Source organism: Panulirus ornatus, chromosome 21, assembly GCF_036320965.1.
Source record: "Panulirus ornatus isolate Po-2019 chromosome 21, ASM3632096v1, whole genome shotgun sequence".
Classification (NCBI taxonomy): domain Eukaryota; kingdom Metazoa; phylum Arthropoda; class Malacostraca; order Decapoda; family Palinuridae; genus Panulirus; species Panulirus ornatus.
The window spans coordinates 897,166-911,462 of NC_092244.1; the positions used below are offsets into that span (position 1 = coordinate 897,166).

At 40.3% G+C, this 14,297-nt stretch overlaps 1 protein-coding gene across 2 annotated transcripts in view; it reads right to left on the reverse strand.

The window, feature by feature from the left end:
* The window catches only part of LOC139756244 (uncharacterized), a 234,671-nt gene that overhangs the window by 22,553 nt on the left and 197,821 nt on the right, over window positions 1–14,297 (reverse strand). For both annotated transcript variants that reach the window (XM_071675425.1, XM_071675424.1), the window contains exon 12: window positions 2,159–2,303. In XM_071675425.1, coding sequence (XP_071531526.1) covers window positions 2,159–2,303 — 145 coding nt within the window. The remainder of the gene's footprint in view (window positions 1–2,158; window positions 2,304–14,297) is intronic.

A 14,297-nucleotide genomic window follows, 5' to 3' on the forward strand; every position in this document is an offset into this window, starting at 1 on the left:
TTTATGAAAGACTTTCACCACTGCTTCTCTCTTTACCAAACCACTTGCCATGAGTCTCTCACTTGACATACTTCCAGAATCAAACACCCTACATATACTATCCTATCATCAAACACATTCAACAACCTATCAAAGTCATTAACTCCATCTCCTCTTCACCTCATTGCCTATTACCACTTTCCAATTTGCCCCCTTCACTGATGTTCCCAGTTGCTCTCTTGTTTTTCTCACTCTATGAACCTCCTTCCAAACCATCTTCCATGTTGTTCTCCATGATGTTTGCCAATGCTCACTCACCCAAACTCTCATTTGCTCTCTTTTTCAGCCTCTGCACTTTCCTTTTGATCTCCTGTCACTTTCTCTTGTACATCTACCAATTACTTACATTCCTTCCATAAAAACTTCTCATATACCTCTCTTTTCTCTTTTATGAACAATTTTACTCTTTCATCCCACCATTCACCATCCCTTCTCACAAGTCCACTTCCCACATGCAAGAGACTTTTCTTACAGATTCCAATACTGCATTTCTAAATACTTCCTATTCCATACCCACTACCCCTCAACTCATTCACTCTCACTTTTTGCCATTGTACACTCAATCTCTCCTGGTATTTCTTCACACAAGTCACTTTTCCAAGCTCACATACTTTCACTAACCTTTTCTCATTCATGTCATTTCTTCTTTTCAGAAAGCCTCAAGCCAAATTGTAAAGGACATAAAAAATGAAATAGTCAGATTTAATGGAACACTAAGCAACACTGCATTGCCAACTGATGATCTCATCAAAAACATTGTATGTCAGCAGAGCATCAATAATCATGCATTATAATATATAACATAGACTCATGAAGAAGAAAAAATTGTAAAATATGCAAAAGGAATAAAGCACCAGATTTAAATGAATGCAAAGCAGCCCAGTGTTGTCGACTCATTAATATTCATCAAAACATCATATATCATTATCTTTGAATTATAATACACAACATAGCACATCTAAACATCAAAACACCCATAAAGTATGTAAATAACAGAGAAAGGTAAAAACAGAAATGAATCACTAAGTAGGTGCCAGCCATCAGATTGACTGAGTTACTGTTTATGCATCAAGTTTCAACCATCAACCAAATGAGGAAAGCATCTTAGAGGACCCTATTGCCATTTCCTGGTTGGTGAGGGTCAGCAAGACTCAAAATTTTTTGTATACTGTTGGGAAAATGCTGTTGTTGCAACTAACTGTAAAATGCAATCTCAGGGATAAGCATAATTTCTAAGAATGTAAAATACTGCCTAATCTTAGAAAGAAAGGAGATGATATGAAATATAATGAGTTTTAGAAAGAAAGGAGATGATATGAAATTTAATGCTATTAGATTAATAAAATGAACTAATAAGGTTATTAAACTTTGGAAGTATTGTAAAAATAAAAACTGTTACTTATGTGAAGCCAGCTGAAACTGGTAGTATTGTAATGCAGGCACCTCACCCTATTGAGGATGTCTCTTTTCTCCTCAGATTAAATTTTTGAATTTTAGAATCTGAACCTGGTCATCTGGTGATAATAAATTTCACAACATGGTCTGCCATATGACTGTGTATTTCAACAAACTGTACAGGCAAGATGTACAAGGCATAGTGCATTTAAATCACCTGTTAGGCTCATAAAATGCAGATATGAAATCAGACCTGGATGATGAAGAATGAGCAATTTCAAATCAGATATAGTTATGAGTTTCCTGAAGTACATGAAGGATGTCTGCTGAGGCAGTGTTTGCATAAAGATACTGTGAGAGGGGAAAATGAACACTTTGTGTAAAGCAGTAAGAAAATGTGCCAAGTGAAAACAAAGGTGAATCAATGGTATGTCTACTTAATCAACACCTTTGGTCAAACAGTCTTGATTACCAAAAAGAGATAAAACACAAAGAGAAGATGCAAATATATTCTTAAAGTTTCTGAATATTTTTTGGTCATAAATAGATTTATTTTTCAGCTCATCTTAAAAGAAAATCTATAATGAGTTCTTAAACACATATTTAATCACCTGTTTTGCTTACTGAATTGAAAACAAACTAAATCTGATTAGAGCTTAGCTGCTGATCCTTATGAAAAAAATATCAAATGAACTTGACTCCTTAAAGTTTGCCATAAACATACCTGAGGAAAAATTTCAGGATAAACCAATCTGTTAGGACATATTGGAAAGCAACCAGCACCGACTGCCTCCAACATGGCAACACCAAAGAACTCATGGTGTGCTGTTGATACAACTACATCTCCAGAATGTAACAACTCCCAGTACCTGAAATAAAAGGTTTAAAACCTGAAGTATCACTGTGTGCAATGGAGGGGTTTCTGTGTGGGGGCAGAAAAATGAAAGATGTTTGTCTCTGAGAAAATCAACCAAATATGTAAAGCAAATATTGAGGGAGTGTTGCAGAAGTGAGGAAAACTTTGCTTACATTAGCACAAGAGGCTAAGCTGAGGATATATTTGGATGAACTTAAGAGGGTGTAAGCACTAACAATAACAGAAATAACACACTAACATACATACGTACATACATTCATATATGTGAATACAAAAAACACAAGGTATTAAGGTATTAAGAATATATGGTGTGGGAGGCAAGTTGTTAGAAGCAGTGAAAAGTTTTTATCGAGGATGTAAGGCATGTGTACGTGTAGGAAGAGAGGAAAGTGATTGGTTCTCAGTGAATGTAGGTTTGCGGCAGGGGTGTGTGATGTCTCCATGGTTGTTTAATTTGTTTATGGATGGGGTTGTTAGGGAGGTGAATGCAAGAGTTTTGGAAAGAGGGGCAAGTATGAAGTCTGTTGGGGATGAGAGAGCTTGGGAAATGAGTCAGTTGTTGTTCGCTGATGATACAGCGCTGGTGGCTGATTCATGTGAGAAACTGCAGAAGCTGGTGACTGAGTTTGGTAAAGTGTGTGAAAGAAGAAAGTTAAGAGTAAATGTGAATAAGAGCAAGGTTATTAGGTACAGTAGGGTTGAGGGTCAAGTCAATTGGGAGGTGAGTTTGAATGGAGAAAAACTGGAGGAAGTGAAGTGTTTTAGATATCTGGGAGTGGATCTGGCAGCGGATGGAACCATGGAAGCGGAAGTGGATCATAGGGTGGGGGAGGGGGCGAAAATTCTGGGAGCCTTGAAGAATGTGTGGAAGTCAAGAACATTATCTCAGAAAGCAAAAATGGGTATGTTTGAAGGAATAGTGGTTCCAACAATGTTGTATGGTTGCGAGGCGTGGGCTATGGATAGAGTTGTGCGCAGGAGGATGGATGTGCTGGAAATGAGATGTTTGAGGACAATGTGTGGTGTGAGGTGGTTTGATCGAGTAAGTAATGTAAGGGTAAGAGAGATGTGTGGAAATAAAAAGAGCGTGGTTGAGAGAGCAGAAGAGGGTGTTTTGATATGGTTTGGGCACATGGAGAGAATGAGTGAGGAAAGATTGACCAAGAGGATATATGTGTCGGAGGTGGAGGGAACGAGGAGAAGAGGGAGACCAAATTGGAGGTGGAAAGATGGAGTGAAAAAGATTTTGTGTGATCAGGGCCTGAACATGCAGGAGGGTGAAAGGAGGGCAAGGAATAGAGTGAATTGGAGCGATGTGGTATACCGGGGTTGACGTGCTGTCAGTGGATTGAATCGGGGCATGTGAGGCGTCTGGGGTAAACCATGGAATCCTGTGTAGGTATGTATATTTGCGTGTGTGGACGTGTGTATATACATGTGTATGGGGGTGGGTTGGGCCATTTCTTTCATCTGTTTCCTTGCGCTACCTCGCAGATGCGGGAGACAGCGGAAGAAAAAAAAAACAAAAAAAAACAAGAGTCAGGTACCAGATAAAAGAGATAAAAGATCAAAATATTTGCAGATTGAATAAGAAAAAAGTGGAATGGCAAGTGATTATAAAAAAAAATCATCATCAGGATCAAGTTAAAGAACCATACTTACCACACTAATCCAGCCCCTTCTCATGTAGCACTTCTGACCTATGATGACATTCCTTCTCTAAAAGAATTGAAAAACACAATCATCAGACACTACTGAAAATTCAACAACAAACCAACTTTACCCTTAAACAATAAAGTCATGAAAAACCTATAGAGTCCATCCAGAAATAACTGCCCACCCTTCCTTCACTCACAATGATAAAAACAGTGCAATTAAAACTTTAATGAACTCTCCTGCAACAGGACCACATAATATGTCAAACTTTCACATAAAACACTGTGCCCCAATTGTAATCCAAGCACTTGTAGATATCTTCAACCACTCTGGCTACACAACAAAATCTTTAACTTCTTAAAACATGCTAACATAATACCAATCCTAAAAGCATATCAAACCACTCAACTTCTCCTCTTACTGCCCTAAATCACCTTTCTCTTTTGTATCCAAACATGTGAAAAATCAATTCACAACAGAATAAATCAAAATATCCCATTCACTCTCCACAATGACCTCACACAACACATCCTTGATGACTTCAACCAACCACAACCCCCATCCCACACACTACTAGTGGCAACATACATCAATAAAGCATTTGAGACAGTACCCCAATACATGCTCATTTCAGCACTATCTTCAAATCTTCCTTATACCGTCTATAACTTTGCAGACTGAAATCACTAGGCAACCCACCATTTAAACTCTAGAATGTCTACACCATCTTCAATATACCTATGTTCAACTACAGCACTCCAGCCAGAAGGATGTGTAAGAATTCATTGTTAAGTCATTAGTGTATGAGTGCACTCAGTTATTTGCAGAAGAAAGGAAATTGGTGATAAAAAGGAGAAAAAGTGCAAGAGACAGGACAGAACCTTGAGGAACACCAATATTGATGGAAAAAAGAGAAGAGACTGATTCATCAACAACCATGGAGATAGATCAGCTAAAAAGGAAGCTAGATATGAGGGAGCACAGTGAAGGAGGGAACCCTTGATGCCACATCCTGTCAAGAGCTTTGGACATATCAAGAACTAAATAGGATTCCCCAAAATCTTCCAGGGATGATTAAATGACATTAGTAAGATAGGTAAGAGTGTCATCAGTGGATCTCACCTTATGGAAGCCATATTGGTGATCAAAGAGGATACTGTGAGACTTAAGATGTCTAACGATTTGGGAAATGAAGGGGGATTTAAAGACTCTGGAAATGATAGATGTCAAAGCAACAGGATAATAGTTATATGAATTAAAACGGTCATCCTCCTTAGGGATAGGATATACTAACGCATGCTCCTTAGAAGAAGGAAAGGTTCTCGTTTTTAAACAATAATGGAACAGACAAGCTAGCACAAGTGCAACTTCAGAGGCATCCTCTTTCAGTACACAGGGATGGATGCCATCAGGAACTTGAGTCCACAGTGAGAAGTGCTTTTTAAACAGTTCAAAAAGAGATTACAGGGAGGAGCATCTGCCATAGAGAGTTGCTCTGTCTATGGGAGAGATAGCTATAGTACTGTCAGATCAAAAAAGTGAAAGAAACATACAGTGACAGAAGCTTTTACTACCGCTCTGAGCTAAAGACCAAAAAGACTCATCAGTGGATGAAGACGAGAGGTTATCACACTTCCTTTGAATAACGGAATGGTTTGCTTTATGGATAACATACATGCAGTGACTGCAGTCAGTGATGAAAGCTGAATGGGAGTCAAGGAAGGAGAGTTATTCCAAGTCCAAAATCCTTGATCCCTTGCCTGAACAGCCTAAGAGCATAAACAGTTGAACCAAGGATTTGGACAGGTCATCTTCCATTCCCACAACAATAAACTCTGCTAAGCATCCACTACAGACAGAATCATCATCACATAAGAGACAGTAATTCATCCCAAGGAAAGTCAGAAAAGAATCCCTATAAGTATTCCAGTCAGCTTTGTTCAGGTGCCAGTATTTACGTTTTGAAGGAGCTAATAATGGAGAAAATGCCATTAGAATAGAGACAATTATGAGAGCAGGGCCACAAGAACCAACTGGAGGTTAGACTGTGTAGCTACAGCACAAAAATTTGTGGTGAAAAATAAATACAGAATATTAGGTAAACAGTCACATCGGTCAGTAATAAGGGTGGGGTGGGTGATAAGATGCCCTAGATCATTAAGGTGATCAATACATATGGGAGGAATTTAACCATTCCCTGTGGTGAACAATGAAATTTGAAATCTCATAGGTAAGGGATTCTGGCTTGCTGGTGACAGGATGTTAAATCCTCCAGGCAGAAGTTTAGGTAGTCGAAGAAAGCTAAAAATATTGTAGAATTAGGTGAGCAGTAGCTAAAACAAATGAAAAGCATGGTAGTTGGGAGACACACTTTAAACCAGGTGACACCAAAGTTTGGGGACTCCAAGGTCCTCAAAGCATGCAAAAGTTGTGCAAATGTTGGAATAGGTACACACCACCTTTGGACCAGAATTGTAAGTGGAGATTATAGTTAGGGTACAGTTGGGGGCACATAAGGTATTCAGTGTTATGAATGGAAATGTTTTCATTTCTATGATGAAGACTCCAGTCATAGACAAATGTCCACATCAAGGCCAGGCCTTCTTTGAAATATAGAAAGAATTATGAAACGGAAAAAGAAAAAACAAGGGAATGTATTTAACAATTTTTGAGAAAGTGAAAGAACCGTCTTTTGAAATGTGCCTGGTCATAGTAACTGGGAAAGACATGAACAGGTAGAAAGTTCCAAAGCTTCAACATGTACGGAAAGAAGCAGGTATCAAAAAGCCATACCCTTGAGTTCCAGATGGCCACACAATGATCAAAAGATGCAACAGCTTGCCAAGTATTGCATGGTCTAGCTAGTGGCAGGAGCACACAAGCAGCCAGCTCTTGGGAGCAAAAACCAAAGTAATACCTAAAGATGAGGGAAAGTGAACCAACATTATAGCACAGGGCAAAAAGGTCAAGTTTGGAAGTTAGCCTGAGACAGTTTATAAGTTGGACTGCTTTTGACTCAACTCTGTCAAGTAAGCATACAGAGCTAGAACCACCCCAAATGTGAGAGCAGTACTCCATACAAGGATGAATCAATCCCTTGTATAAAGGAGCAACTGTTCATAAGAGAAGTCTGGACATCTAAACAGGACACCCAGTTCCGAGAGGCAGACTTACCTATTCCTGTAATGTGGGGTTTCCAAGAAAGAATGGATGTTAGAGTAATACCAATTATGTTCATTGAGTCAAGAGGTGGAATTACAGAACCATTAAAGGAGAGATAAGGATTGTGAGAAGTTTCCAATAGAAAGACGAGTAGAAATTGGGTCTTGGAGACATTAAACTCAACAAGATTTTGTGTACCCCAATGAGGTATCCTGTCTTAGTCTGAGTTTACTGAGGAAGTTGTGTCAAGATGAGATGCAGACTGAGAGAAGATGGAGCACTATTGAAGGATGTGGATGAGTACAGTGATGAGTCATCAGCATATGAGTGTATTAGATTATTTGAGGAGATTAAAACATGGAAAAAAAGGAGAAAAAGTGTAGGGGACAGGACAGAACCTTGAGGGACACCACTGTTTATGGAGAAAAGTGGGGAGGCTGATCCATCAACAACCACAGAGAAAATGTGGCCAGAAAGGAAGCTAGATATCAAGGAGCAAAGTGAGGGAGAGAAGCCAAGAGAGGGAAGCTTAGAGATGAGATCCTGATGCCACACCCTGATAAAAGCCTTAGATATGTTATAGGCAACTATATATGACTCCCCATAATCTTTCAGGGATAATGACCAAACATTAGTAAGATAGGAAAGAATATCACCAGTGGATCTCACCTCCCGGAAGCCATAATGGTGATCAGAGAGAAGGCTGTGATTTTTGAGGTGTTTAATGACATGGGAGTTTAGGAGGGATTCAAAGAGCTTGTGGAGTTGTGTGCAGAGAAAAGACTGGTTATTGGGAATACCTGGTTTAAAAAGATGGATATACATGAATATACTATGAGAGTAGGAGGGATGGACAATGGGCATTATTAGATTACATATTAATTGATTGGCATGTAAAAGAGAGACTTTTGGATGTTAATGTGCTGAGAGGGGCAGCTGGTGGGATGTGTAATCACTATCTCGTGAAGGTGAGGGTTAAGATTTGTAGAAGTTTTCAAAAAAGAGGAAACAATGTTAGGAAAAGTAAGTGAGCTTGGAGAGAGGACTTGTGTGAAGAAATACCAGGAGAGACTGAGTGTTAGAATGGCAAAAGATGAGAGTAAATGAAGTGAGGGGAGTGAGTGAGGAATAAGAGGTATTTAGGGAAGTAGGGATGGCATGTGCAAGAAATGCATGTGGCAACTGAAAGGTGAGAGGTTGACAGATTAGAAAGGGTAGTGAGTGGCGGGATGAAAAAGTAAAGTTGCAAGTAAAAAACAAAAGGGAGGTGTTTGGGCAGCACTTACAGGAAAGGAGTCCAAACGACTGGGAGATGTATAAGAGAAAGCATCATGAGGTCAAGAGAGAGGTGTAGGGGTTGAAAAAATGCGGCAAATGAGAGCTGAGCTACGAGAGTGTCATTAAACTTTAAGGAGAATAAAAAGATGTTTTGAAAGGAGGTTAATGATGTGTGAAAGATAAGAGAACAAATGGGAACATCAGTGTAGAGGCAAAAGGGGAAGTGATAGCATGTAGTGATGATGTCAGGAGGAGATGGAGTAAGTATCTTAAGGCACTGTTAAATGTGTTTGATGATAGAGTGGCAGATATAGGTGTTTTGGTATGCGAAGTGAGAGGGTCATGGAGAGTGGTTTGGTGATAAAAAGAGATAGTGAAAGCCTTGTATACGATGAAATCCGGCAAGGTGGCAGGAGTGGATGGTATTGCAGTTGAATTTATCAAGAAAGGAGGTGTCTGTGATGCTGATTGGCTGGTAAGGACGTTTAATGTGTACAGATCATGGTGAGGTGCCTGAGGAATGGCTGAATGCATGTATAGTGCCAATGTATAAAGGCAAGGGGGATAAAGGTGGATGTTCAAATACACAGGTACAAGTAAACCACCGATTTTCCAGCACTCTTGGTTCCAAAGCCTTGTCGGATTAACCATTTTGCTGGACCAACCATGGTCATGTGATAATAATTCATCAACACACCTCTAACCCACTAATTACACATCTCCCATTTGTCTAAAATATACCATGGACTGCTACAAATTTAAATTAAACAAATATTAAATGCAAATTAAATCATTCATATTCATTTATCATACTTTGTCGCTGTCTCCCGCGTTAGCAAGGTAGTGCAAGGAAACAGATGAAAAAAATGGCCCAAGTCACCCACATACACAAGTATAAACATACAAGCCCACACACACATATATACATACCTATACATTTCAACGTATACATACATATACATACACAGACACATACATGTATACACCATCGATTTTCCAGCACTCTTGGTTCCAAAGCCTCGTCGGATTAACCATTTTGCTGGACCAACCATGGTCATGTAATAATAATTCATCAACACACCTCTAACCCACTAATTCTACATCTCCCATTTGTCTAAAATATACCATGGACGGCTACAAATTTAAACAAACAAATATCAAATGTAAATTAAATTATTGATATTTCTCTATCATACTTTGTCGCTGTCTCCCGTGTTAGCGAGGTAGCACAAGGAAACAAATGAAAAAATGGCCCAACCCACCCACATACACAAGTATACACATACATGCCCACACACACATATATGCAAACCTATACATTTCAACATATACATACATATACATACACAGACATATACATGTATACACATGTACATATTCATACTTGCTGCCTTATCCATTCCCGTTGCCACCCCACCACACATGAAATAGCATTTCCCCCTCCCCCTAGCGAGGCAGCGCTAGGAAAAGACAATAAAGGCCACTTTCATTCACAGTCAGTCTCTAGCTGTCATGTGTAATGCACCAAAATCACAGCTCCCTTTCCACATCCAGGTCCCACAAAACTTTCCATGGTTTACCCCAGATGCTTCACATGCCCTGGTTCAATCCATTGACAGCACATCGACCCTGGTATACCACATCGTTCCAATTCACTTTATTCCTTGCCAGCCTTTCACCCTCCTGTATGTTCAGACCCCGATCACTCAAAATCTTTTTCACTCCCTTCCATCTCTAATTTGGTCTCCCACTTCTCCTCATTCCCTCCACCTCTGACATATATATCCTCTTTGTCAATCTTTCCTCACTTATTCTCTCCATGTGACCAAGCCATTTCAAAACACCCTCTTCTGCTCTCTCAACCGCACTCTTTTTATTACCACACACCTCTCTTACCCTTTCATTACTTACCCGATCAAACCACCTCACACCATATATTGTCCTCAAACATTTCATTTCCAACACATCCACCCTCCTCCGCATATTTCTATCTATAGCCCATGCCTTGCAACCATATAACATTGTTGGAACCAATGTTCCTTCAAACATACCCATTTTTGCTTTCCCAGATAATGTTCTCGCCTTCGACACATTCTTCAATGCTCCCAGAACCTTCATCCCCTCCCCCACCCTGTGACTCACTTCCTCTTCCATGGTTCCATCTGCTGCCAAATCCACCCCCAGATATCTAAAACACTTACTTACTCATTACTTACTCGATCAAACTACCTCACACCATATATTGTCCTCAAACATTTAATTTCCAACACATCCACCCTCCTCAACATATTTCTATCTATAGCCCATGCATTGCAACCATATAGCATTGTTGGAACCACTATTCCTTCAAACATACCCATTTTTGCTTTCCAAGATAATGTTCTCTCCTTCCACACATTCTTCAAAGCTCCCAGAACCTTCATCCCTTCCCCCATCCTGTGACTCACTTCCTCTTCCATGGTTCCATCCGCTGCCAAATCCACCCCCAGATATCTAAAACACTTCACTTCTTCCAGTTTTTCTCCATTCAAACTTACCTCCCAATTGACTTGACCCTCAACCCTACTGAACCTAATAACCTTGCTCTTATTCACATTTACTCTCAGCTTTCTTCTTTCACACACTTTACCAAACTCAGTCACCAACTTCTGCAGCTTCTCACATGAATCAGCCATCAGTGCTGTATCAGCAGCGAACAACTGACTCACTTCCCAAACCCTCTCATCCACAACAGACTGCATACTTCCCTCTTTCTCTAAAACTCTTGCATTCACCTCCCTAACAACCCCATCCATAAACAAATTAAACATCCATGGAGACATCACGCACCTCTGCCGCAAACCAACATTCACTGGAAACCAATCACTTTCCTCTCTTCCAACTTGTACACATGCCTTACATCCTCGATAAAAAACTTTTCACTCCTTCTAGCAACTTACCTCCCACACCACACACTCTTAATACCTTCCACTGAGCATCTCTATCAACTCTGTCATATGCCTTCTCCAGATCCATAAATGTCACATACAAATCCATTTGTTTTTCTAAGTATTTCTCACATACATTCGTCAAAGCAAACACCTGATCCACACATCCTCTACCACTTCTGAAACCACACTGCTCTTCCCCAATGTGATGCTCAGTACATGCCTTCACCCCCTCAATCAATACCCTCCCATATAATTTCCCAGGAATACTCAACAAACTTATACCTCTGTAATTTGAACACTCACCTTTATCCCCTTTGCCTTTGTACAATGGCACTATGCATGCATTCTGCCAATCCTCAGGCACTTCACCATTAAAAAAATAAATGAAATACATTATACACCTGCTCAGGACTGAGGTGCTCATCAGGTACGAGTTTTGCAAATTTGTCCACATACTCGACAGCTCCTTCGCGGTTTGCAGACCGCTTTTCTCCACACACTTTATTCATGGAGATTCCATGACGTTTCTTGAATCTTTGAAGCCATCCTTCACCATAGTCATGCTCATGTTGCACTTTAAGTTCTTTATGGAACAACTTAGCCTGGTCCATTGTCATGCTACCTGACAAGTCTACTCCAACACTGCCAAAACCATTCCATCATCACTTGATTGTGCTCAGTACTCTTACCATCTTTCATAGTTTTTCTAATTGTCATTTGCTTCTTGGAATTGCTGTCAGCATAGAATTCAAATATTTTCTCTCTTTGCTTCTTTATATCATAAACAGTTAATGAACCAATACTGTAGATGTCACACAGCTTATGCATCGAAACACCACAGTCCATTTTTTTCAACAGTTCTACTTTATCTTGGATCAATATGGACTGGTGTTTACATTTGACACCACAACTGACACTCTCATATATCTTAGAAGCCACAGCTAGGATTAAATTTAAGCAAAATAAGCTAAGAGTCTCACTGAATTGCGGTATCACCACCAACAAGTTCAGTGTAAAGAAAGTAAATAAGCACACCCTACACACAACGCCATCTGTGGCAAGTTCCCTTGCGTAATTTTGTCCAGACTAAAGGAGGTGCTGAACCATCAGTTGCTGGAAATTCGGCGGTGTACCTGTATAAGTTTGCAAAGCATACCTATTAAGTTGCCTGGCAGGGTATTAATTGAGAGGATGAAGGCATGTACACAGCACCTGACTGGGGAGGAGCAGTGGAGTTTCAGAAGTGGAGGAGGATGTGTGGGTCAGGTGTTTGCTTTGAAGAATGTGTATGAAAAATACTTAGAAAAACAGATGGATTTGTATGTTGCATTTATGGATCTTGAGAAGGAAAATAATAGGGTCGATAAAGATGCTTTGTGGAAGGTATTACAAATACATGGTGTGATATGTAAGCTGAAGAAGCAGTAAGGCATGTGTATGAGTAGGAAAACAGGAAAGTGAATGGCTCCAAGCAAAGGTTGGTCTGTGGCAGGAGTGTGTGATGTCATCATGGTTATTCAATTGTTTGTGGATGGGGTGGAGGGAGGTAAATGCAAGAGTCTTGGAAAGAGGGGTGAGTATGCAGTCTGTGGGGATGAGAGGGCCTGGTAAGTGACTCAGTTGCTGGTTGCTGATGATACAGCACTGGTGGCTGATTCAAGTGAGAAATTAAAGTTGATGACTGAGTTTGGAGGAGTTTGTGAAAGGAGAAAGTTGAGAGTGAATGTGAATAAAAGGAAGGCTATTAGGTTCAGCAATTTTGAGGGAAAAGTTAGTTGGGATAAGAGTTTGAATAGAGAAAAATGGGAGAAAGTGAAGTGTTTTAGAAATCTGAGAGTGGACATGGCAGCAAATGGAACCATAGAACCGGAAGTGAGTCATAGGGTGGGGGATGGGGCAGAGGTTCTGAGAGTGCTAAAAAATGTGTGGAAAGAGAGAATATTGTCTGGGAGGGCAAAAATGGGTGTGTTTGAAGGAATAGTAGTCCCAACAATATTATATGGTTGTGAGGCATAAGCAATACATAGGGTTGTGTGGAGAAGGGTGGATGTGTTGGAAATGAAATGTTTGAGGACAGTATGTTGTGTGAGAAGGTTTGGTTGAATAAGTTATGAAAGGGTAAGATATGTGTAGAAATGAAAGAGTGGTTGAGAGAGCAGAAAAGAGTACGTTAAAATGGTATCAATAAATGGAGAGAATGAGAAAGGAGGGGCTGACAGAGAGGATATATGTGTCAAAAGCATAGGGAACAAGGAGAGTGGGGTGGCCAAACTGCAGATGGAAGGATGGAATGAAAACAATTTTGAGCAAATGGGGCCTGAACAAGCAGGAGGTAGAAAGTCATGCACAGAACAGAGTGAACTGAAACTATGAGGTATACTGGGGTCAATGTGCTGTCAAATGACTGAACTAGGGCATCTGAAATATCTAGGGTAAACCATGGAAAAGTCTGTGGGCCTAGATGTAGATTGGGAGCGGTGGTTTTGGTGCATTACACAACAGCTCATGTACGGATGTGAGCAGATGTGGTCTTAATATGTCTGTTTCCTATTGCAACCTCACTGATGCAGGGGAAAGTGTTTGGGTATGGAGAAGAGAATGGATTTTTTTTTTTTTTTTTGCTTTGTCGCTGTCTCCCGCGTTTGCGAGGTAGCGCAAGGAAACAGACGAAAGAAATGGCCCAACCCCCCCCCATACACATGTATATACATACGTCCACACACGCAAATATACATACCTACACAGCTTTCCATGGTTTACCCCAGACGCTTCACATGCCTTGATTCAATCCACTGACAGCACGTCAACCCCGGTATACCACATCGCTCCAATTCACTCTATTCCTTGCCCTCCTTTCACCCTCCTGCATGTTCAGGCCCCGATCACACAAAATCTTTTTCACTCCATCTTTCCACCTCCAATTTGGTCTCCCTCTTCTCCTTGTTCCCTCCACCTCCGAC